The 23,126-nt window shown below is 39.8% G+C and overlaps 2 protein-coding genes across 2 annotated transcripts in view; both read left to right on the top strand.

The window, feature by feature from the left end:
* The window catches only part of hspg2 (heparan sulfate proteoglycan 2), a 153,312-nt gene that overhangs the window by 81,704 nt on the left and 48,482 nt on the right, over positions 1 to 23,126 (top strand). Inside the window, exons 7-31 of the mRNA XM_023331272.1 lie at positions 238 to 410; positions 497 to 535; positions 2,766 to 2,891; positions 3,030 to 3,233; positions 4,780 to 4,899; positions 5,010 to 5,141; positions 6,258 to 6,402; positions 6,836 to 7,002; positions 7,093 to 7,233; positions 7,973 to 8,136; positions 8,208 to 8,387; positions 8,481 to 8,677; positions 8,901 to 9,048; positions 9,847 to 9,974; positions 10,184 to 10,270; positions 10,972 to 11,030; positions 11,255 to 11,316; positions 11,412 to 11,552; positions 13,128 to 13,298; positions 14,046 to 14,225; positions 14,307 to 14,425; positions 14,538 to 14,649; positions 15,721 to 15,834; positions 16,016 to 16,143; positions 16,642 to 16,728. Coding sequence (XP_023187040.1) covers positions 238 to 410; positions 497 to 535; positions 2,766 to 2,891; positions 3,030 to 3,233; positions 4,780 to 4,899; positions 5,010 to 5,141; positions 6,258 to 6,402; positions 6,836 to 7,002; positions 7,093 to 7,233; positions 7,973 to 8,136; positions 8,208 to 8,387; positions 8,481 to 8,677; positions 8,901 to 9,048; positions 9,847 to 9,974; positions 10,184 to 10,270; positions 10,972 to 11,030; positions 11,255 to 11,316; positions 11,412 to 11,552; positions 13,128 to 13,298; positions 14,046 to 14,225; positions 14,307 to 14,425; positions 14,538 to 14,649; positions 15,721 to 15,834; positions 16,016 to 16,143; positions 16,642 to 16,728 — 3,324 coding nt within the window. The remainder of the gene's footprint in view (positions 1 to 237; positions 411 to 496; positions 536 to 2,765; positions 2,892 to 3,029; positions 3,234 to 4,779; positions 4,900 to 5,009; positions 5,142 to 6,257; positions 6,403 to 6,835; positions 7,003 to 7,092; positions 7,234 to 7,972; positions 8,137 to 8,207; positions 8,388 to 8,480; positions 8,678 to 8,900; positions 9,049 to 9,846; positions 9,975 to 10,183; positions 10,271 to 10,971; positions 11,031 to 11,254; positions 11,317 to 11,411; positions 11,553 to 13,127; positions 13,299 to 14,045; positions 14,226 to 14,306; positions 14,426 to 14,537; positions 14,650 to 15,720; positions 15,835 to 16,015; positions 16,144 to 16,641; positions 16,729 to 23,126) is intronic.
* LOC111608151 lies at positions 16,736 to 21,682 on the top strand. The gene is made up of 2 exons (XM_023331280.1): positions 16,736 to 18,447; positions 18,529 to 21,682. The coding sequence occupies exons 1-2, from the start codon at positions 18,431 to 18,433 to the stop codon at positions 20,192 to 20,194; spliced, it is 1,683 nt and encodes a 560-aa protein (XP_023187048.1). The 5' UTR covers positions 16,736 to 18,430; the 3' UTR covers positions 20,195 to 21,682.

The following is a 23,126-nucleotide window of genomic DNA, read 5'->3' as shown; positions in this document are numbered from 1 at the left end:
ACTTTCTTTGTTTTCTTTAAAAAAAAGAAGCACAAAATTGCCATGAAGGTTGCCCATGTTCAGTAAAATTTCAGTTTTGGAGGAAATGTTAAATTAAGATCCTGAAGGCATAAGATCCCTCTGTTGCCATAAAGTGTGTAGCTTCATCAGAACTCTTACTTTGTACTTTGTGTTGCCTTGTATTGCTTTGTCGCAGAAAATGTGCTTTATAAATAAAATTACCTTTACTCTCTGCAGAAAAATGATAAGAGAGGATGGAGTTGATATCTTTGTGGAACTTGACGTGGGCTCTGAATACAACAGCAATGAAGAACAGATCCGCACCGTCCTCTACAACGTGGTGAAGGAAGGAGCTATTGCTTCCTACATCACATCAGTCCAGGGTTTTCAGTTCAGGCAGCTTGGGAAAGGTAAGAACAACAATACCTCCATGTTTTAGCAACTTAAGGCCTACCGGGACAATAGGCAGTTTCTTCAATGTTTGCCTTTTTTCTAGTAGAAACTCTGCCTTCAGTGGACCCTATAGCAGTGCCAGGTTTGTACGGTACCATGCCTGCTGCATGGTGAGGAAGCTGATTGTGCTGTAGAAACTGTAGAATGACTGTAGTGCATTTATTCTGCTGATATTTTATGATGCCCATTACTTTGACATGTACATGTGGTCTGGGGAATGTTTTGCATGGAAGCACCAAGGTAGAGTTTTGGCTGCGATCCCTGAGGTCCAGTAGTGCACAGAGAATATAAAGGACCTTTGCATGGCATGAGTTTGATGAAAAGATGCTTCTGTTCTCTGCAACGTGAGGCGGCATTTGATATCTGCAAGTTCCACTGGCCCGGAGAACAAGCATGACACCTGATAGGATTTTTACTGGACATGTTAATTGCTGAATGGGTGGATTTCCTGTAGAGCTGTTTTCACACATGAACACTGAAGACTGTCCAGAAGGTGATTCTGAATTCACAGTGCACATGTTTTACAAATAAAAACATCAATAATTAAATTTAAGGTCAATTTAAAGTCATATTCAATAAATTACAATATGCGTTCTGATGAAGTAAAAGTACCTTTTTTGGTACTACTACATGTAAGCTGGTATTAAACATACTGTCAAGCCAGTATTTCTGCATTAAAATTTTTTTATTTTTTATTGGTCTGTTTTAATATTATGATGTTAAATTGTTGTCTAATCATCAGTGTGTGAAATCAATCCGTCTGTTTCACTGAGCTAAAGAAATGAATAGACTTTTCAATAATATTCAGATTTATTGAATATTACTGTACTTCAGAAATACTGTAAAATATTTCTAATTCACATCCAATAAAAAAAATCCAATTCAATCAGATTCAGATCAAGCTACATCCATCCATCCAGCCATCCATTTTCCGTTCACCCTTGTCCCTAATGGGGTCGGGAGGGTTGCTGGTGCCCATCCCCAGCTACGTTCCAGGCGAGAGGCGGGGTACACCCTGGACAGGTCGCCAGTCTGTCGCAGGGCAACACAGAGACATACAGGACAAACAACCATGCACACACACACTCACACCTAGGGAGAATTTAGAGAAACCAATTAACCTGACAGTCATGTTTTTGGACTGTGGGAGGAAGCCGGAGTACCCGGAGAGAACCCACGCATGCACAGGGAGAACATGCAAACTCCATGCAGAAAGACCCTGGCCGGGAATCGAACCCAGGACCGTCTTGCTGCAAGGCAACAGTGCTACCAACTGCGCCACTGTGCAGCCCACCAAGCTACATACAGATCAATTATAATTATACATTATTACAATGAAACTCAGTTAATCATGTATGGGCAATTGGTTAAAAAAAAAGGATATCTAAGAAAGCTCTGTTCATTGCAATGACTTATTGACGGCAATAATTCCTAATTCAAGGCAAGCATTTGGTCACAGTAGGAAGGAATAACCTTATTTTAATAGGATGGAGCTTCCATGTGGATCTTTGAAAGGAGAGAAAGGGGACAAAAACAGAGAATCACCCAGCCAGGCATACTCTCCATGGGAAAGAAAAAGAAAAGAAGTTGACTGGAGCAGCAGTTCCATAAATGGCTTTATCTAGGAGTGAAACTCAGTCAAAAACACTTTCTATGAGGAGGAACAAAAGCCTCTTTCACAAGGAATTTTGATTTAATATTCACTTCAACTTAGCAAGAACTGTTTTAGATCTTTTAAGATGTTTAAAATTTTTACATGCTTAAAACTCTTAACAGGTGTTCTCGTGTGAAAATCGCTTATATGTATCTTATCTGGCCTTATCAAAGCTGTTGGGGTTACCCAGGAAAGTCTGTCTTATCTTGTCTTTCTCTCATAGCCTGTCCTGTATAGTTTGTCTGTTGTCCAATCCTGTCTTTTCATGTTAGCCAGTCTGTACAGTTTGTCAGATTTAATGTTTTTAGTCTGTGTGCGCTCTTGTTTACCTTTTGTAGTTTGTTGGTATGTCTGGTTTTACTTGATTTTTTATCTTAAATTGTATGTGACTTTATTATATTTCCCATCTACTTTTGTGTAATTATCAACTCGTCTATCTTTTTTTTTTGTCTTTGCATCAGGCCTTTCCAGTATGACCACTTAGAATAATGTTTCTTGAATGGAAATAATTTATTTTTTATTGACGCCATTTATGGGTTGCTTCATACAGTCTGTCAATGTGTTACATGTGCTTAAATGTGACACTAGAATAGTCTGTTGGCTCTTTGCTCTGCATGTTTTGATCCTTGTTTGTACTACCCTTTTGCATTTGTCACAGTAACGCCCATTAAAAGGCCTTGCATGGCTGACGAGTTCAGGTGTGGTGATGGAACATGCATCCTGATGGACTACGTGTGTGACAACAGACCCGACTGCACAGACTTGAGTGATGAAACCAATTGTGGTGAGTGTTTTCGAATGACTGGTCGAGCTTTGTGTTATGGCTGTCTGATGTGCCACACCTTCACTGACTGATAAGTAACTTTATATCACACCTACCGGTATATTCATTTACAAAGTTTAATTGAAAATCTGTTCTTAGATATGATTAGGTCCATCCCTGTGGTCGCCACAACCCCTGCTGCTATCACTCCCACTCCTGGACTAGCGGGCCCCCGGCCTCCCATCCCACCTCTTCGGTGCAAAGCAGATCAAGCTAGATGCCAGAGTGGAGAATGCATTTCTCGAATTTTTATTTGTGATGGAGAACGGGACTGCCAAGACGGTAGCGATGAACTGAGATGTGGTAAGTCAGATTTCTTCATAGATTTATTTGAAAACAATTCAGGTTTAGACTCACCTTCACCCTTTCATAACCCCATGACTTCCTCATCTTCTACCACTTTGCACTTGCTTGTAATTTCCTCCAAACTCATTGACCATGTGGTACACATGTACTTACCCTACTCCTAACCCTACTCCTACCCTTACTTTAAATGGTGTATTACTATTGCCAATAAAAACTTCTACATATGAAAATTTTGTGTTTTTATTCTGAGTAGTTATCTAAGCCCAGGGACATTTTTTGTGTTATAAATATTACTCATAGGTGCCAAGGCTGAATAGATACAGGTAGTTATTTGATTTAAAAGTTTTTTTAATATCTAGATTTGGTTTTAAACATTAATTAGAAGTTTAGTAGTCTAGTCAAGATTAAGTAGTGTGGCAAAAAAAAAGATCAAGTTAGTTTATAATGAATTAATTGAAATGACATTAGACTTGTATAGCAGTTTTCTAGATACTCAATACTAGATACTTAGGCTTTTGGATTCATGCTTTCTGGAATTTTACCATTTCAAAGATTTTAAAAAGAGTCTAAAGGTATTCTTATTTTAATCTACTTTTAGTAAAATCCTTGTAAATATTACCGTATATTTGAAAAGTTTTTAATTGTTGTTTTTTGTTGTGTTTTTAATCATGTTTAATTTGCTGTGTTCTTTCTTTGTAAACCACTTTTATTTGTGAAATGTGCTACATATGTAATGGTTCACTAGAGGGACCCAGAAAATCAGCCACGACACAGGAGTGAGCAGAAAACTCCGATATTTATTAAAAGGCAGCTTAAACCGGGCACGCAGGATCGTCCGCTGCAGCACTGGCTTGGCGATCAGTAACTGAAGTGATCGGCTGAGGAACCAGGAGGAGCGCGGATGCTGCGCTGACGCAGAGCTCGGCAGGAAGTGCCTGGGGAGGGAAGCGCTGATGCAGGGCAGCGTACAAACTAGTTAGGCAGCAGAAGAACCAAATCCAGATCCGAATCCTTAGTCAGACGGGCCGAGGTCATGCACGATCGGGGCTAAGGGTAGAATCCGTGGGAGTGGGCGAGAGCGGTGTAACTGAAACAGGCGTGGGTCGAGATCCAGAAGGGCGATAGTAACAGTCCGACAAGGGCAAGGCAAAAGGGGCAGGTCCGAGGAACAAAGCGTGGTCGTGGCTATGAGGGCGAGGTAAAAGTGCTGGAAAACTACTTGCTGAAAGCGTTTGATAATCTGGCAGTGTGGTTGCGACTGAGAGAGGCTTAAGAAGGGAGACAATCAGGAAGCAACGCAGGTGCGAGGAATAATGGAAATGAGGGGCGTGACTAGGATTGGCTCAAACAGAAAACAGTACAATGTGAACATCACAACATAAGATTTATATTGCAATGTATTAACATAGACAGATAAAATGTTCATACACATGATCTATTGACTGACGGATCATTGATCTTCAGAACTGAATATGTTCTATCAAAATAACATGCTTGAGTAAAACTTGTTAATTTTATCCCCGATTAACAAAATCTCTCTCAGGTACGCCGTCTCCCTGTGAGCCCAATGAATTCAAATGTAAAAATGGCCGCTGCGCCCTCAAGTTGTGGCGTTGTGACGGCGACAACGACTGCGACGATAACTCTGATGAGACCAACTGCCGTGAGTCATCGTTACTTTTATGGGAAAAATATTCTGGTATTTAATTTTGTTGTTAGAAGGTTGATACCGATCAGAAAGTTAGAAGTCATCCATCTTTTTTATCGCCACAGCTACCAAAGGTCCCAATGACAGATGCAGTCCTGAGCAGTTTGAATGCCGTATTGATAAAAATTGCATCCCAGCCAGTTACCAATGTGATGAAGAGCCAGACTGCGCAGATCGCTCCGATGAGATCGGCTGCAGTAAGTCGTACTCGAGCAGCCAACAATCTTTTTTTTTTGCTTGTGCATATTTCACTTTTTTCTGTAAGTTTCTGAATCTCTACTTAGAACTCCAACTAATTTGTTGGAAAATCAAACTCTCCTCAAACAAAACAGCTTTTCTCAATGTTTTGATCTGTCAGAATTGTCCATCTGCTGCAGAGGCAGCACTGCTTGACAGAGCTATCCATGTCACTCAAACATTTTCAAATATTGTCACATTAACTAAAATGTTTTAGATTAAGGTATTGTCTGAGAGACTGACACAAAGTATTGTATAAAATGTGAAAAGGCAAAACAGAAAATAAAAAATAATTACAAATGCAAAACAAATACTGAAAACTCAAAGTCCTATGAATCATGGCAATCATGTCCTCCCTAAAGAAAAGTGTGAACATCATCATTTTGCTGTTACCACCATGTTTTAACGTGAGAACACAGGGTTCAGGTTGATGTGCATTGCAGCAGCATTTCAGCCAGTAAGTTCTGTGTTTGCCTCATCTGACCTGAGCATCTTCCATATGTTTGCTATGTCCTCTATACTAGCTTGTGACGAATTTGAAATGGAGCTTCTTTTGATTCCTTTCTTCGATTTGAAGCCAGATTTCAGTGGTCATGACTAATAGTCGTTATGTGAACAGATTCTCCCACGTGAACTGTGGATTTCTGCTACACAAATTAACCCCCTTGTTGGCCTGTCAGTTTTGAAGATTTCAATGTATTCGTAGTTGTTCACAACTCTTTCCACTTTTAGGAGATTAATTGAACTAAAAGGAGAAAGCCTGATTCTGTTGAGCGTCTGAGTCCTTCACAGAACAGCTATCTGTCTTTGTACTGAAACTGACTAAGGCAGTCAACAAATAAAAAAATCATTTTAAATGTTTATGTATACAAGATATACATAAAGCAACATAGTTATGTGCTGTTTTGTATTGATTTAGTAATAAAATACATGGATGTTTATGATTGATTCATGACAGAATGTAAGCATATAAGCATGCAGAGATATAACTATTTTTGCAAGCTCATTGTGACATCCCTGGTGCATTTTGTTGGTGCATTTTGTGTGTTAGCTGCTGTGGTTTTGACTCTTTGCAGCCCCTCCTACTGTGGTGAGCCCACCAGAGGAGTCAGTCGAGGCAGCGCGGGGGTCGACTGTGACGTTCACCTGTCAGGCTGTTGGCATTCCAACACCCATCATCACCTGGAGACTCAACTGGGGGCATATTCCCAAAAGCGACAGGTTGGGCTTTTTGAGACGTACCTTTGTTAGTCAATAAAAATGTGCTACATTCCTTTGGGAATGTTTTTTATTGGTGCAACTGGCATGTTGCTAAGTAACTAACAAGAAGCCATTTTTTTCCAGCAGCAAACTGCAATTATGGATTTATTTGCCTGTTTTTGGTTTTTGACATGAAACCCTCCTACTTTTAAGTTTCATTGCTGACTCCATCCTTCAAGGCCTGTGATTTTAATTAGTGAGAAATTTGCTGTGCACTCTAACTCCAATAGCTGCGGTTTCAGGCTGTTGACTTCCACAACGCCCTGCTGTGTGTGGTTAGGAAATTGCAGAAGAATTCTGGGGATTTTTTCCTAGAACACTCCTGTTATGCTTTGTTGATGTACAGTGTGAAGCTATGAGTGGGAAAGCATTCGTTTGTGCTCTTTATCCCAAGGTTTGTTATGACCAGTGAGAATGGCCGCGGTACCCTTACTATTCGTGATGTGAAAGAGGCAGACCAGGGGGCGTACACCTGTGAGGCCATCAATGCCAAAGGCTTGGTGTTTGGTATCCCTGATGGAGTATTGACTCTCATCTCTAATCCAAACCCTAATCCAAAAGGTATAGAAAATCATCAGTGAACCACAATGAAATCAAAACACTTCAATTAAAAAGCTTTCTGTAAACAAAGTGTTGTCCTGTTTATTCCAGAGAATTGTCCCGATGGTCACTTCAGGGTGGATGACAGCTGCATCTCCTGCTTCTGTGCTGGAGTCTCAAAGAACTGCAAGAGAACCGGACGCTACCGAAACCAGATTAGCCTGCGCTTCACTGAGGAGGAGAACTTCAAAGGTACATAAGTTTATTATTTTTGAACCAATGAAGAACCTTGCTAAAGTAGGTACTCTTACAACTTTAAGGTGTGCCATTATGCTTCCCTGATCAAGTGAGAAAATGTAGAGGTTATAGAAAACGTGTTCATTTTTTTGCACAATTGCAAAATCTGCTCAGTTCTACCTCTGAGCTCCTTTCAGAATGAGCTGCTTTAGGGCCTCTTGTCACCTTAAATCCAAATAAACTGCTGCTGGCCTTCTAACTCAACATTTACACTTAAATATGAAAATGGCTAAAAATAGATGGGCAATTATACAAGCATATTTTAAAAACTTTAGTGGAACCTCCTGCACAACCAACAAGAATACAACAAGTTTCTGAATAATATGTCAATAACAAGACACATGTCTTTTCCAGCAGCCATTCTACCATCCATACAGCAACAAACCAACTGATCAAACACACTGGAGCTCTGGTTGGGTTGCCCGTGCAGTGCCTGTGGAATGTGACTTGGCGATCTGGGGGTTCAATTTCCAGACACCAAAAAGCACTAACTTAATGCCAAAAAATGGCTGGTTGTTTTTTTTAGAAGCAGTGGAGACCCAAATGGAAGTATAAAACATACAAAATGTGAGAGTTCAGTGTGATGAATACTTTTGTAGGGAACTGTAGATTTTTTGTCAACTTAAATGCCTTTATTAAGGATTTTGTTGACTTAACAATTAAATCTGATGTAGAATCTGACTTTTTCCTGCAGGAGTTAATGTCACCTACCCCATCAGGCCAGGTACTCCACCCCTCTCTTCCACTCAGCTCCTCATTAACCCCGAGATGGAAGAGTTCCAGCTTGTTGACTTGTCTCGCCGGTTCATCAACCTTGAATCCTACTGGACCTTACCTCGGCGGTTCCTTGGCAACAAAGTTGGTATAAAAAGAAGTTTTTTTTTTTTTAATGTAATCAATGACCTTAATTTTATTCTATTCTCTGTTAGATTGACTCATATGGAGGATCCCTGAAATTCAAGGTGCGATACACACTTGCTCGCGGCCTTTCTGAGCCAGTGGCGAGATCTGATGTGATCATAGTAGGAAACGGACGCAGGCTTGTGTATCGCAGAGGCAATGGCACCCCTCCCAATGTGGTCAACCAGAAAGAGATCATATTCACTGAAGTAAGACTGAATGAAAAAATCCAAAGATCAGCAATCAAAGTGAAATCAACTTATCAACTTGAAAGAGTAAATCTGCTGCTTAATGTTTTCCAGAGCCACTGGCAGCACTCCAACAGCCTCCCTGTCAGCCGCGAGGAGCTGATGATGACGCTGGCCGACCTGGAGAGCATCAGCATCCGCACCGTCTATGATAACCACATGGTCAGCGCAGCGCTCAGTCACATCGTCATGGATACCACAACAGTGGAGTTCAGCACTCTTGGCCATGCTAAGGATGTTGAAGAATGCAGGTAAGAATCAGAGGTTCTCAGCTGAAATCTGAGACATTTTTTTTTTAAGTTTATAATTTTGAAAACTGTATTTTGATGGTTATTTATTAATCGTTTCATCTTATGTTCATTTGGCTGCTCTTCCCTCACATGTTTCCTTTTTACCACAAGGAAGTTGTAACTGGGCTCATCACAGTTTGTTTCAGAAACCTTGGATGATGGTGCTTATGTTTCTCACTTCCAGATGTCCTCCCGGATATACGGGCCTGTCTTGTGAAATGTGTCTCACTGGTTTCGAGCGCGTCCCCGGTGGTCGCTATCTTGGTACCTGTGCAGGCTGTAACTGTAACGGACATGCCACAGCCTGCGATCCAATCAGTGGATATTGTCTGGTAAGAGTTATTTCTGTAAGGTTGTCTTTACTTTGAAACATGAAAGTAAAAATGTTTTATTTTGCTTAATTTCATCTTCTTAAAACACACACACACACCCCGTCTGTGTACATTGGTTTGTCTTAAAGTAATCAAAGATTTACTCTAAAGTGAGTCCAAACTCATACATTGAAGTCTTAATGAAAAAAAGCTCACTTATTCTTAATCTTTTGGTAATGACAGCCAGAAAGAAATAGTTTTCCAAATACAATACATTTTCAAAAGTTTACTCACCCATTTAATGAATTGAATTTGAGTTTTAATCACTTTCATCCCCACAAATTGGAGCACATTCTAGCCATACAGATTTCTTCTACAGAGATTTGTGAAAGAATGGTAGCTCACAGAAGTTCATTAAAATTTAGCATAGTACCCTGTAAAGATGCCACCTGTGCAGGAAATTTCTGCAGAGGTGGACAACTTCTTGGGTTATTATAACAATGTGAAAGTTACTTAGAACAACAGCACATGGAAGAACTTCACTGGCCTGAACACAACCAGATAAAACAACTCCGCAACTCAAATTTAAAGCAGAAAGCGCGAGCCAGAGATTCTTACCCAACATCAGTGTCTGACCTCAAACGTGTGCTTCTTTAGAAATGGAGAATAATTACAATAAACAACCATAAACCTTGTGAAAAACATTCCTTTAACAGTGGAGTAAATACTATTGGAAATAGAGTTTATGTCATAGTGCTTATTTTAGGATACTTTAAGGGCGGTAGAAGAGAATGAATTGCATGTCTTCCTCCATCACAGAGCTGCCAACACAACACAGAGGGCCCCCAGTGTGACAAGTGTCGCCCTGGCTACTTTGGCGATCCAACCCGAGGTCGTCCTGACGACTGCAAACCCTGCCCTTGTCCATACACTGAGACATCACGGCGGTAAGCCTACACCTCCAATAACGCAACATATATTCACAAAAACACAGCGAGGCTACAACTAAAGGGACCACAGATTAATTAAGAGTATATTCAGACCTTTATTCAGAGCTGTTTCCACTTCATTGTTAAAATCCACAGGATGCTATGCTCATTACATTGTCTCTCTTCTGCTAATTCTTCATGTATTACCCTCTCAATGGTCTGCATAGGTTTTCCGACACCTGCTTCCTGAACGTTGACCAGCAGCCAACGTGTGATGCCTGCAGGCCAGGATACACAGGAAGACGCTGTGAAAAGTGAGTAAACTAATGTCATTAATTCTACTGTGCAGTTGAGACCAATTCAAAGAATAAAGGAACTTCTTTAAAGGGTCAGTATTATGTTGAATCATCTTAAGAAAAACGTCCCTCATCAAAAACATACCTGTGTTGCCTTGATTCTTTCATGCATGCTTGAGAGATCCTTTAATCTGCCGTAGCAACCATTCAGCTGTGCAAAATGGCTGGTTGGATCTCCATGGAGATGCAGTTTCCAAACTTCACAGAGCAACCCTCTTCTGTGATTACCTCACTCAGCTCCTTCAGAGTAGCCAGCACCAATTAGCAAACACCTAATGGAACTGCACACCTGCTGAGCTCATTATACAAGCTAATTGTATGTAATGTTGTTAAAGGGCTAATAGAGAAGCTCTGTTGTGATGACGTCCTGAAGGTGGAGCTTCAGAAAGTGCTGGAGTTTTTAAAGAGACAAAGACCCAATTTCAAGGCGATTAATATCCAAGTAAAATTTCTTTTAAATCATATTTGGTATGTTGTGTTTTTATAACTGCTGAATGTAGCTTGATTGTGCTATAAAATGGTCCTATGTGCCTGTAAATCACATACTACTGCCCCTTTGAGACTTTGAAGTTTTAAAGACAGATCATTAAGAAAGCAATTTTAGGTTATTGCTTTGCTAAACTTTATGGTTTATCTCTTTTGATTTTTTTTTATTTCAGGTGTGCTCCTGGTTACCAGGGTAACCCCCTCCTGCCTAATGGAAGATGTGTTCAAATTTGTGAGTCTAATTTTAATACCCAAGTGACAGACAAGTGAATGAACAGAAGCTGCTCAGGGAGTTGCTTCAGTAGTGTGACAGTGAGGAACTCCTGACTCTGTGTAATGGTTGCCAGGGTTGTGCTACAGTCGTATTTAGTCATTGCTCAGGTATGCAGCGTAGCTGGAGCCCTACCAGGTGCACTTCAGTCCCCACATCATCTTTCCATTGTGCTCTCTCTGCAGCACCCTCCACTTGTGATAACAGAGGAACTATCAGCTCCAGCAGCAGGCCATGCAGCTGCAAGGTATGGCAGTTTATCTTAAAGGGAACGATAGGCATGCCATGCAGATGGATTCCATATGTGCAAGTCCTTGTTTTGTTTTTGTGTGTGCGTTGCAGAACAACGTGGCAGGCGATTTTTGTGATGAGTGTAAGGCTGGATTCTTCCACCTATCAGAGGCCAACCCTGAAGGCTGTTTACGCTGTTTCTGCATGGGGGTGTCCTCACAGTGTGCCAGCTCCTCCTGGAGTAGAGATCAGGTGAGCTGCAGGGTAAAGGAGGGCGGAATATTAATCTTCTCTGTTTGATCATTCCTCTTTTTTAATTGTGTCTACCTGGATGTTTACCTACTTTTGTCATGCCGCATGAGTGTCATAATGTTTTACATTGGCGGGGTCAAAAATAGAAATATAATATAAATATCCTTTATTGTTCCACAATGGAAAAAATTCTGTTCAACAGAGGCAAATTGACAGGCACTTTGCTGCTGCTGCAGCTAGTTACTGGTCCACAGTACCAGTAATTGGCTGCTAATATACTCTTGCTTGCTAGCTAGTAGGCATTGCACCAAGTAATTGACTAGTCACCTGGAAATGTAGCTCAAGCTGCATTGTAAGGATCTAACAGAGTCTTTTTCTGCTGTGGTCTGCATGTCACTTTATCTCGCAAAATCATAGAACCGCTGCTGAGTCAGCAGAGCATCCTGCTGCACATTGGGTTAGAGGAGCAGCAGGTGGGTGCCCTAAATTTAACTGTAATCAAAGGGGATCCATTCATAAGAAATTTATGATGTTCCAACATGCACAATTGTGGTCAACGTAATAATTTGACTCCAATATGTGCAGCTATTCTTTTTTTTTTTTTGTACCCCTCCAGAGGGTCTTTTGTGGGCTCTAGTGTCCCTTATATGACAGTAGGCTGACAGGAAATGGGGGAGGAGAGGAGGGAAGGCATGCGGCAAATATCGTCGGGTCCGGGAGTCGAACCTGCGACGGCCGCGTCGAGGACTGAAGGCCTCCAAATATGGGTCGCGCTAACCCCTACGCCACCACGGCACGCCCTGTGCAGCTATTCTTGATGAGCATATTGATCAAGTCCCAGCTGGTGTTGAGGGGAAAAAAAAAGAAAATCAGACTTTTTGCAATTTTTTCATCCACAATGACAGAAGATCATCGCTCTGCTCCGCTGCTGCAGAAGAAGTTTGGGATAATGTTTTTTTTTAATTCTTTTAATTCTTCATGATAGACTTCTGTCTAAACTGTCTTTTGTAAATGTTTGATGTGAATCTTGTTAATAAAGCCTATAAATTAATGTGAAGCATTTTCTCTCATGTATCTATGATGTCACAATGACTTTTATCATGTTGACATCAACTTTAAGAAAATATTAATTTACTAACTATCCAATTTTTTTATGTCCGTTAGGAGTCACTGCAATTTTTTTTTTTACCAATTTACTGACTTTTGTACATTCCTGTCATAATACATGTCTTAAATTTATTTTGCAATGGTCTTAAAAAGTCTTTAGAGGTGTTAAATTATAGTTGGTGAAGGCTGCAAAAACTCTGGTATGTATAATATTGAACCTGTGAGAATTAGAGAAAATCGACAATAAATTCAGTCCCATACGCCCATGGTTTTGCTTTTAAGAAATGTTGTTTGTATTTTATAATTTTACCAACCTGGGAAGACTTGTTTTAAAAAATTCTGTAAAATCCTCAAATTAATCTTAAGCTTCATCCCTGAAAGCTATAATGTGTGAATAAATATTTGACAGGAGCTGGAGATGATTTCTGATACGAGTGTGTGAAGATCTGTGCTGTTTCTGTTTCTCAGGTGCGAGGAGGAGTGAATGGGCAGCTCTTCACCCTCTCAAACAGCGGAAACACCAGAACAATTTCTGATGGCATCCTCCAGAGGGGCTCCTCTGTCGTCTACCGCCCCTACTCAAGCAGCTCCAGTGATGTCTTCTTCTGGGTGTTGCCTGAGAGCTTTAGAGGAGATAAGGTAAGACAAATAAGCTTCTCTAGAGGTGGAGCTCGGGATGAAGATAGACTAAAAAAATCTTGGTAACTGTTAGTAGGGGTGGGCATTTATCTTATTGTTTATCATTTGGATAGATTTAGACTATGCAACTTCTCTATACAAGTTTAAAAAGAAAAAGGGGAAGAATTTTAGATAAGAATTTTAATTTATTATCACAATAAATTCCAATTAATGATGTTTGAAAACCCACAAAACTGTCCATATTATCAAGATTGATAGTTTTTATTTTTTAACTTTGTTCAAGGAAAGCATCAGTAAATTATGCTTTTGTTGCTTTCAACTTCTATTTTCTTTGAATTTAAAAATAGAGTTACCGTGTGCAGTTTAGTGATACAAATCATACTTCATCATATAACTGGTGACCCAAAGAACCACATTACAAATGGGAATGTTTTTCAAAAGCATCATTTGTGATGGCACAAACTACCATAGTTTGTGCCATCACTTTTAATGTTATCACAAAAGTATTGCAAAATATTGTGATGAAGTTCAAGTCCATCACTCACCCCTAACTATTAGTCAGTGTTTGTATTTTTCTCTGTCTCCTGCTCAGCCATTACCTAGTATGTAAAAAGATTGAACATCTTTCAAAAGTTAATTCACTGTCAAATCATTATAGGTATCTTGTGACTATCCATGCTAAACCACAGGGTGAAATGCTTTTTGACTATTTAGGTTAGTTAAGTGTCCTCTCTGTTTTGCCACCAGGTGACGGCTTATGGCGGGGAGCTCAGCTACACCGTGACCTTTGAACCTTATCAGCGCTCACTGGTGGTTGACGGACAGCCAGACGTGGTTCTCCAGGGCAACGACATCTTCCTGGAGCACTACTCTCAGACGAAGCCCCTCCCACGAGCATCACAAGCTATGACTGTGATGTTCAGAGAGGTGTGTATTTTTGGGAATTAATGTGGACTTTTAGTTAAAACTAAATGCTAACACTAATTTTTTTCCTCCTGTTGCTATCAGTCTTCATGGCGTCGCTCTGATGGGCAGCCATGTACTCGGGAGCACCTGCTAATGGCGCTCGCTGATGTTTCTCTGTTCATGATCCGAGCCACCTATGTTGACAGCATGGTAGAGACCAGGTAAAAATAGAAGACTCATTCACATATTCACAAATAACCCAGAGAAAACTGATCTCACTGCAAAGATAGGAAGTACATCTTTGTGTTCATATATTTCTCTCATGTTGTGCAGCATCTCAGATATCAAGATGGACATCGCTGTTCCTCATGTTACTGGTAGTGAACGAGCCCTGGAGGTAGAGGAATGTGCCTGCCCAGTGGGATACAGAGGAGCTTCTTGCCAGGTAGATGTTCAGACAACTTCAGCTAACAAAATTCAGAGTGCATAAAAGAATGACATTAATTACAGCAAATATTACATTTGAACTATATTTTTTGACTTATCTGCAATACATACTTTTGTTTTTGACTCTCAAAAAGAACCTGGGCTGGATTCAGACTCTTATTTCAGTAAATCAACAGATGTAAGAATAAACACTACAGACACAGCATCATTAAATGTCACGACTTATTCTGGTGTACTGGCACTTACAGTGAAGTCTGTTTGTGAAAGTGTCAATGAGTTAAGACTTTGGAGTTCACCATACTAAAATTGTCAATACATGAGCTAACTGTGGTTACTCCCTTAATGTCTGAGACTAAATTGGACTCTGTATGTCTGGGTCCATTTTGAGCCACAGAAACAAATGACGATTCCTCTCGGAGTGAGCTAATGTTAACAACAGCTTCTGCCTGATCTCAGTCAGATTACGGGACTCTCTAGTGGACTCTAAGTAGGTTGTGGGCCAGACCAAGTCACATGAATGAACAACTTATATTAGAAATTAGCTTAGTTGTCAGTGTTATTACAAAAACCTGCCCCCATGTGTATTCCTAAAATAATGTAGATTCTAACTCCAACTTTGATATTTCCATCAGGTAAGGTAAAGCAGAGCATCTTTTTCTTCTGTCAGCCTTCCTGTTACCTTCTGAAAGTCTTGCTCTCTCCCATACACTTGTCAGCAACAGTTTTTCATTGTGTGTCTCTCTAAAGAATCATATTTTAGAATTGGAAGATGGTATTGCATTAGTCCTCTATCCCTGCATCTTAACCCAAGCAGGGCACTACACTGTAACTGATTTATAGAAGTATCTTCCCCTTTGACTTGGATAGATTTAGACTATGCAACTTCTCTATACAAATTTAAAAAGAAAGAGGGGAAGAGTTGCAGATGTGCCCTTGCTTGTTTCAAATAAACTTTTGTTTTCCATTATCTCTTGATGATAATTATCGTGTCTCCTGGTTACAGTGGCACAAAGACATATAGCTGTGTTATCACACGTCTGAGGTGGTTTTTCCATGCTTTTCATAACAGGAGTGTGATGTGGGTTATGCGCGGACCACCTCTGGTCTGTACCTTGGCACGTGTGAGAGGTGCAACTGCAACGGCTACGCCAGCAGCTGTGATCCAGAGACCGGCAGGTGTCTGGTAGGTTCTGTGCCTCTCTTCCTCCCTCTGTACTCTCCGCTGGTTGCAAACAAGGTTTGATCCCTCCGGTGGAATGTCCTAATGATTTCTTGGCTCATCCTAACATGTAAAAACACGAGTACTGTGCTGTGAATTGTTCCAACTCACCACCTGTTGGTTTGTGTGTGTGTGTTCCCTACAGCAATGTCTTCACAACACTGACGGAGAGAGATGTGAAAAATGCCTGTCTGGATTTTACGGAGACCCTACAAGGGGTGGTCCGGTGCCCTGTAAGCGCTGTCCCTGCTATGGAGCCACTTCCAATGCTCAGTGAGTTTACATCTTGACTTGGGTTTGCATGTTTAAGAAGTTGTAAAAGTAGTCCTTAACAAACTTCAATATATTATCCATCCGTCCGTCCGTCCGTCCTTCACCTTACACCGGTCGCGAGGTGTGCTGGTGCCTATCTCCAGTGGTCAACGGGTGAGAGGCGGGGTACACCCTGGACAGGTCGCCTGCCCATCTCAGGGCAACACAGAGACAAGCAGGACAATCAATCACCCAGACCTAAGGAGAATTTAGAGAGACCTAAAAGATATTTTGTTCTAAAATGGCCTTGTAGCTCCATATATCTTCCTATCAACTTTGACCATTTTCTCAGTGCAAAATGGCCATAATTCAGCTGGAGTTTGTGATTATATGAAAGACTGTGAAAAAATAATATTATTACTTTCCGAGTCCCTTTTTCAGAAAAAAGGATTAGAACAAAGTAAACTTTGTGCAGTAAAAGAGAACCCTGCAGTAATGTTTTATTCTCTTTTCTTAAAGATTCTCCCCAGAGTGCCACCTGGGCTCTGACGGTCAACCAGTCTGTGATACCTGTCCTCCTGGATTGACAGGCTTGCGCTGTGAAAGGTACATCACACTCTCCTTTTCTTTTCATCTCTTCTTACTTGTTTGTTTTCCTCTCTGTCTTCTTGATTCTGTTTGGGGGTTTCTGTTTGGTGAACTTGGTCTGACATTAGCATTCGTCTGCTTCATTCACATGGCAGCGACATGGGCATGTCCGTATCTGTTATTTTTTGTGGAAGCTGTCACTGGTCAGGGGGATGCTGACTTGAGTAAACCCAGAATTTACTGTACTTCCAGAATTTTTAACTTTTCCACTTTAACTTTGTTTATTCTTCTTGCTTTTTTTTACAATGCATTTTTAGATTTACAGAGCTTATTTTTCAATAGAATAATGTGTTCTATTATTATACACTTTTGGTGTTTTTAATAATAGAATTATTCAATATTTATTTTTTGTTGCAAATATATTTGTCCATGAATTTGGCAATATATAGACAAACCAATCAAGGGGTTTGTGACCAAAGACAGAACTCCTGAAACCAATTTTAGTCAATTCTGATTTAGCTTCACGTACTGTTATTGTCAAGATCTAAAATATATTTTGTAGCCTTCCTGGCATTTACTATTTTTACTATTTGAACAATAAAGATCAAATTAAAATAGATCTTTTGTGTTTCTCAAGCAGACAGGTGCAAAACAATCAACACTGCAAAACTGCAAACTGACATTGGACAAACCGGTGAGCTGAGGTTTAGATTTCTGGTGTAGCAGCCTGAATTAAAAGCTAACTCTGTAGAAAATACAAAATTATTTTAAACAGGACATTACACTTTTTATTCTTCCTCAGAATTGAATTGACCTTTCCCAGAATATCAAAACTAGCAAACTGAATATCAGTGATTAGCAGAATTAACCTGGCCAAGGGTAAACGTCTGTCTCCATGTGTACTTTCTAAAGATTGTAAAGAATGTACCTTGACTGTGAGATTTCCCAAGGGTTGCTTAGTCTTCTTGTTATTTGCTAAAGTTCGCTACAGAACAGATTTCCTCTTCAGTAGGTGGTAGTCGTAAATGGACTGAACCAATAAGCCTTTATAGTGCTCAAAGCACTTTACACTAGAGCCACATTCACCTATTCGCACTCATATTTATACATTGATTCGCAGACTGATGATGAAACATCACCCTGGATGTGTACAAATTCATATTCTGTGACATACGGGTCTCTTTAGTACACCAAAAAAGTTGTATTCTGGCAGAATGTGTTGTAGGACCCTGAATAAACAAGGAAAACACTGCCTCTTTAGGAAACCTTTTGAAAAAGTTTCCTATTTCATTTGTTTTTCTTCTGACTTAATTTCAAATGTTTCACTGATAACGAAATGGGCTTACTTTGAGTCTTTCTTCCTCCATAAGAATATCCATATCTGATAGTGCTTGGGTATTTTTGTGTCTTGTGATTGACAAGAAAGATTTAATTTTTAGGTTTCCAACTGGTCTTTTAAGACCAGCATTGCACAATTCAGGTCAACAACCAATTTCTCAGTGCATCGCTTGCTAAAAATCTTACTTTTGCTTCATCCTGTCCTTTTACCTTCAATAGCCTCAATCAGAGGATTATTTCTGCTTCAGCTTTGCTGGTAGAAAAGTGTTGAGGTGAAAATTCTGTCCGTGCACAGACCCCATGTCCTGTGTCCTGTGGATCATAAATGTAAATGTGGCATTTATGAGGACTCCTGTCTGGCTGTCAAATCTTTGCCACAGCAATGGCAAAGATGACCAGGTGACATTGGGAATAAGTAATTTATTTTTCACTTGACGTCTTTGCCTGCAACACGCCTGATTTTGCTGTTTTGATGTTAAGAGACAGTTGTGGGGATCCTCTCCTGGAAGAGCACATTGGCAGCCTCCTACCTGTGGGATGTGGAGCAGAGCCAGTCTTCAATTTCAGCTGGTATAAAGAGATAGAGCCCTATGGTAGTGGGAATGATGATGAAGATGATATTTATCATCCAGAAAAAGACACTACTGCTGTCCCTACTCGGACATTAATGTGGACTTCATCTCTCCGTGACAGATCAAAATTAACTGAAGGCATTAAGGTCCCAGTCAATTCGAACAGGTCATCTCCCAGACTGCCACCCCGTTTCACTCCCAGCCCAGAAATAAGGCACTCCAGCTTTCAACACCTGCTTCGAATTCACCTCAATGCCTTCAACAAGCGCTTGAGCATGCTAGAAGGCAACACACTAGATATGAAAGAAAGTATTCGTAGTATGGAGAACCAGCAGAGTCACCTCAACACTCATCTGACGAAGCTTATTGCCGTCCATTCACTGCAAGATAAGGACAAGAAGATATCCGAGCTGGAGAGAAGCTACACAGACATGGATACTCGACTTAAAAGACTGGAGGGACGGCTGGAGATTTTAATTGACGGCTTCACGGCACTCGCTCAACAGATGAACAAGATGAAACGTGCAAGACACACATCCCGTCGGCTCCAAGAAAAGAGGTTTCTGCCTCCATTCAGTACAGTCATTGCTGTTCCGCTGTATTCAACTCCTCAGTCTGTGATCAGAGCTGAATCCACTGAATCGCCACTCGCTGTGAGAGCTACAGTGCCCCAAAGCATACCCACTCCAAGTGTTGTTTTAACCAAACAAAGCCATCTCGTAATCCCTCAGAGAAACAGAAAGCTGAAATCAGGAGTGATCACTACTACCAAGTCCCTAGCGGTAACAAAATCAGCCAAAAGTCATGTCCCACCCAAGCAAACAAACAAATTTAAGACAACCCTTGGTAAGGAGAGCAAGACTGTTCCAAAGTCTACATTGGAAACTCCAGTAAAGCCTCAAACCAAAAGGCCAAAGGGTAGCAGGTCATCTGTGACCGCTAAACATATTTCACAGCCAAGGCAAACAAAGTCCAGGAAAACTAAACAAGAGGCAGCCGTCACTAAATTTCAACTTGAACCCCCAGCTCACAAATCAAAGCCTTCGACGACCTCTCAGCTGCATAAACAGTCTGGCCAAGCCAAGAAAAAGGATTCTTTGCCGCTTATCAAAAACAGTGGACGAGGCAAGGCTGTAAGATCAGATGCACCTGACCAGAAGATGTCTAACGGCAAGAAACTCTCAGAGCCACACAAGGGAAACTCTAAGCAAAATTACACAATGACTAAAGAATCTCCCAAAAAAGTCTCCACAAACACACAACGGACAAAACCTTATGCTGTCAGAAAGACCCAATCCTCAACAAAAAGGGCGAGTAACTCTAACAGCAAATCTATTTCCCTTAAAAAGTCTGACACAACAGTACGTAATAAAGTCAGGTCTTCCATTGTCCACAAAACAAGCAAGAAAGGAGAACCTAAGGAAAAAGCTAACTCAAAATCTGGAGTTATGGATCTGCTGAAGCTCTTAAATGGAGATTACAAGTCTTCAAAACGAAGGAAGGATCAAGAGGGTTCTCTTCATATTGTTTTAGGAAAAGTTGCTATTCCTATAAAAATCATCCCAGATTACTAAGCAGCACTATGTTGTGTTGAACTGTTTTCTATTTTTATCCAAAGCTGAAATCCTGGACCTCATGTTCATGTCCTCACTCCGTGAATAGTTATTAATGAAGGGGTTTTATTTTTACCATATTGATAGAGGGTCACATGCTTAAGGTTTTATGTATTTTGATACGTCCTTCAAAGGTGTACTCTCTAACAAAATATTGCCATAACTGTTGCACAAAAATATGCTATGAAGAAATGGCTAAATATTCTGTTGTTACTGCTTGTGCCTGATTTTTGTTCTAAGGTAGACTACCTCAGGTCTGGCACCATTGCATTCTTTCATCCTCTACATCTTCTGTCATTCAGTTTCTGTGTGATGTTTTGTGAGTGTTATTTATTGCACAATGTGTCTTTGAGTAAATACTTTGATGGTCCACATCAGGGGATTTAAAATTCAGGCCTTGCGGTATGGTGTCATGCAACTTTTAGATGTGTCGCTGGTCCAACATACCTTAAATTACTAATTACTTTTTCATTATGCAGTCAAGTTCCCCAGGGTCCTGCTAATGACCTCATTATTTGACTCAGGTTTGTTGTAGCATAGACATTTCTGAAGATTGCAGGACCCTGGCCCTTGAGGCCTGGATATGAAGACTACTGATCTTGTCTATGCTCTAGAAAAATAAGATTTTAACTTGTTGAATAAGGGGTAAAAGTGAAGAGGGAACATTTCTCTGAAATATTATAAACAACATGTTGGAGCTTTTATTATTCTACCTTAATTTGTTTCTTTTTTCGATTTAGGCAGTTGGAACCAAAATCTTGCAGACATTACAGGGTTTTTTTTCCACATAGTCACAAGTTGTAGTCACTACTAAGGGTGGTGCATAGTAAAATGGCCAGAGTGAAATATTTTAATAAACTTTGGTTGATTTATTTGAAGGGTTTTTTTTTATCTAGAAATACAGCTAGAAATTTTTAATATTGGGAAATAGCTCAATGTTTCTTGTCAGTCATGTTATATCAATCCATTACACAGAGTAAAATATTTTATGCCGTTACTTATTATAATTTTGAAGATTATGGCTTACAGATAATGAAACCCCAAAATTAATGTTTCAGAAAAATAGAATACTAAATAGTATCAATAAGAAAAAGGATGTTTTAGACAGAAATATCAGGCTTCTGAAAAGGTTGTTTTTCAATGCACATAATAATTGGCTGGGTCTCTTTTTGCACGAATAAATGTATCAATAATTCACAGATTATCTGACTAACACAGTGGTCATTGAACCAGCTTTTGGTACTTTTGTCAGTGTGGAAAGGTCTCAAAATCACCACTGACTTTAGAAATTTTACACTGGACTTAGATCAACAAGGATTCTGTGCTGATTTCATTTTCTCGAAGGATTTGAAGACTTTTCCATATGCAAAAAGAGATTTTCAATCAAAAACTATGTGCATAGAAAAACAATATTTTCAGAAACCTGGGATTTCTGTTAAAAATGTAATTTTTTTTATTCATCCAATGTAATATTAAAATTTGATGAAACACTAAATTTTGGGGTTTTATTACCTGTAAGCCCTAATTCTCCAAATTTCAAGAAATAAAGACTTGAAACATTTCGGTGTAATAGATCTATATATTTTATGAGTTTTAATTTCTAAGATGAGTGACAAGAAATATTGAACATTTCCATATGCAAATTTTTGGAGCTGTAACTGTACACCCATGTTTCTTCCAGGATGAAATCTTCACGCTTTAGCGATTTCCCCTCAATTCCTTTAACATCATCAAATGTTGACATTACTGGCATGAAATTAGATCTTTTAATATTTATTGCAAATATTGTGTTGACCGTGTCAATATATTCTCATTATAATCCATTAGATTTTCTTATATTACCATTGTTAATGTAAAATGTACAGTCACCCAGATGGAGTCATGCAAATTAAACTAAATTAAATTAAATTAAATTGTTGGGTTAAGTGCTTATCTGACTGTACTGGATGTATTACAGAATCCCCCACCTTGTTGATTGTATTGTATGATTGGCACACAAATCATGCGGTTGGTTGGCATAAAACACGCAGTGATGTTCTCTTGGTGGAGTCTGGTCTCATCCAACCACACCCTTCACATTGCGTTTTGGTGTCCTGCCATAAACATTGATTCCAACATCTGTCCACCCTGACATCTGTATACCTCATATTCTAACCCACAATGTATTAGCATACTGCTATTTCAGTCTTATTTTTGTACAGCACATCATCTCTGTTGAGCAATCTTCACTGACTGTTGTGACTGAGTGGTGGGCCTTCTGAAAACCATTACGTGATGCTAGCAATAACATGCTAGCATCATGAGTTGTCATAGAAACACATGGAGGTTGTTCGGCTAAAAACTTTGTAAGAAAATCCATTTAAATAGTTGTTTATTGTGTTTTATTTTTATTTTAGTGAAATACTTCCTTGTTATGTTATATGCTTACATTTTCCGACAGGTTATAATCATGACATATTCACAATACAAATGTAAATGCACAATCCAACCATGCTCCATAAAAACCCACAGTGTAATATACTGCTATTTCAGTCTTATTGTTGTACAAGGCATCATCTGTGCTGAGTGATCTTCACTGACTCTTCTGACTGAGTGTTGGGCTTTCCGTCATCCATTACCCGATGCTAGCATTGGCATGCCAACTTCCCGAGTTGTCATAGAAACACTTGGAGGATGTTAAACTGAAAACTTAAGAATGTGCATTTAAATTGTATGTTTTATTTTTACTTGAGTTTTAAATATGTATTGTTGTTCTGAATGATATATATTTGTTTGTAAATGTACAAAACACCATGAAGTGCCGAATGAGCTATGCTTTAAAGGCAGTTAGTTTTAAAAAAGCAAGTTTATGACATGGAAGCCCTCTTTGTTGACCACTGACCTGTGGACCTGC

This window comes from Xiphophorus maculatus, chromosome 1 (assembly GCF_002775205.1).
Source record: "Xiphophorus maculatus strain JP 163 A chromosome 1, X_maculatus-5.0-male, whole genome shotgun sequence".
Classification (NCBI taxonomy): Eukaryota; Metazoa; Chordata; class Actinopteri; order Cyprinodontiformes; family Poeciliidae; genus Xiphophorus; species Xiphophorus maculatus.
Note: the sequence above shows the minus strand (reverse complement) of the source record. Positions and strands in the feature narration are given on the sequence as shown.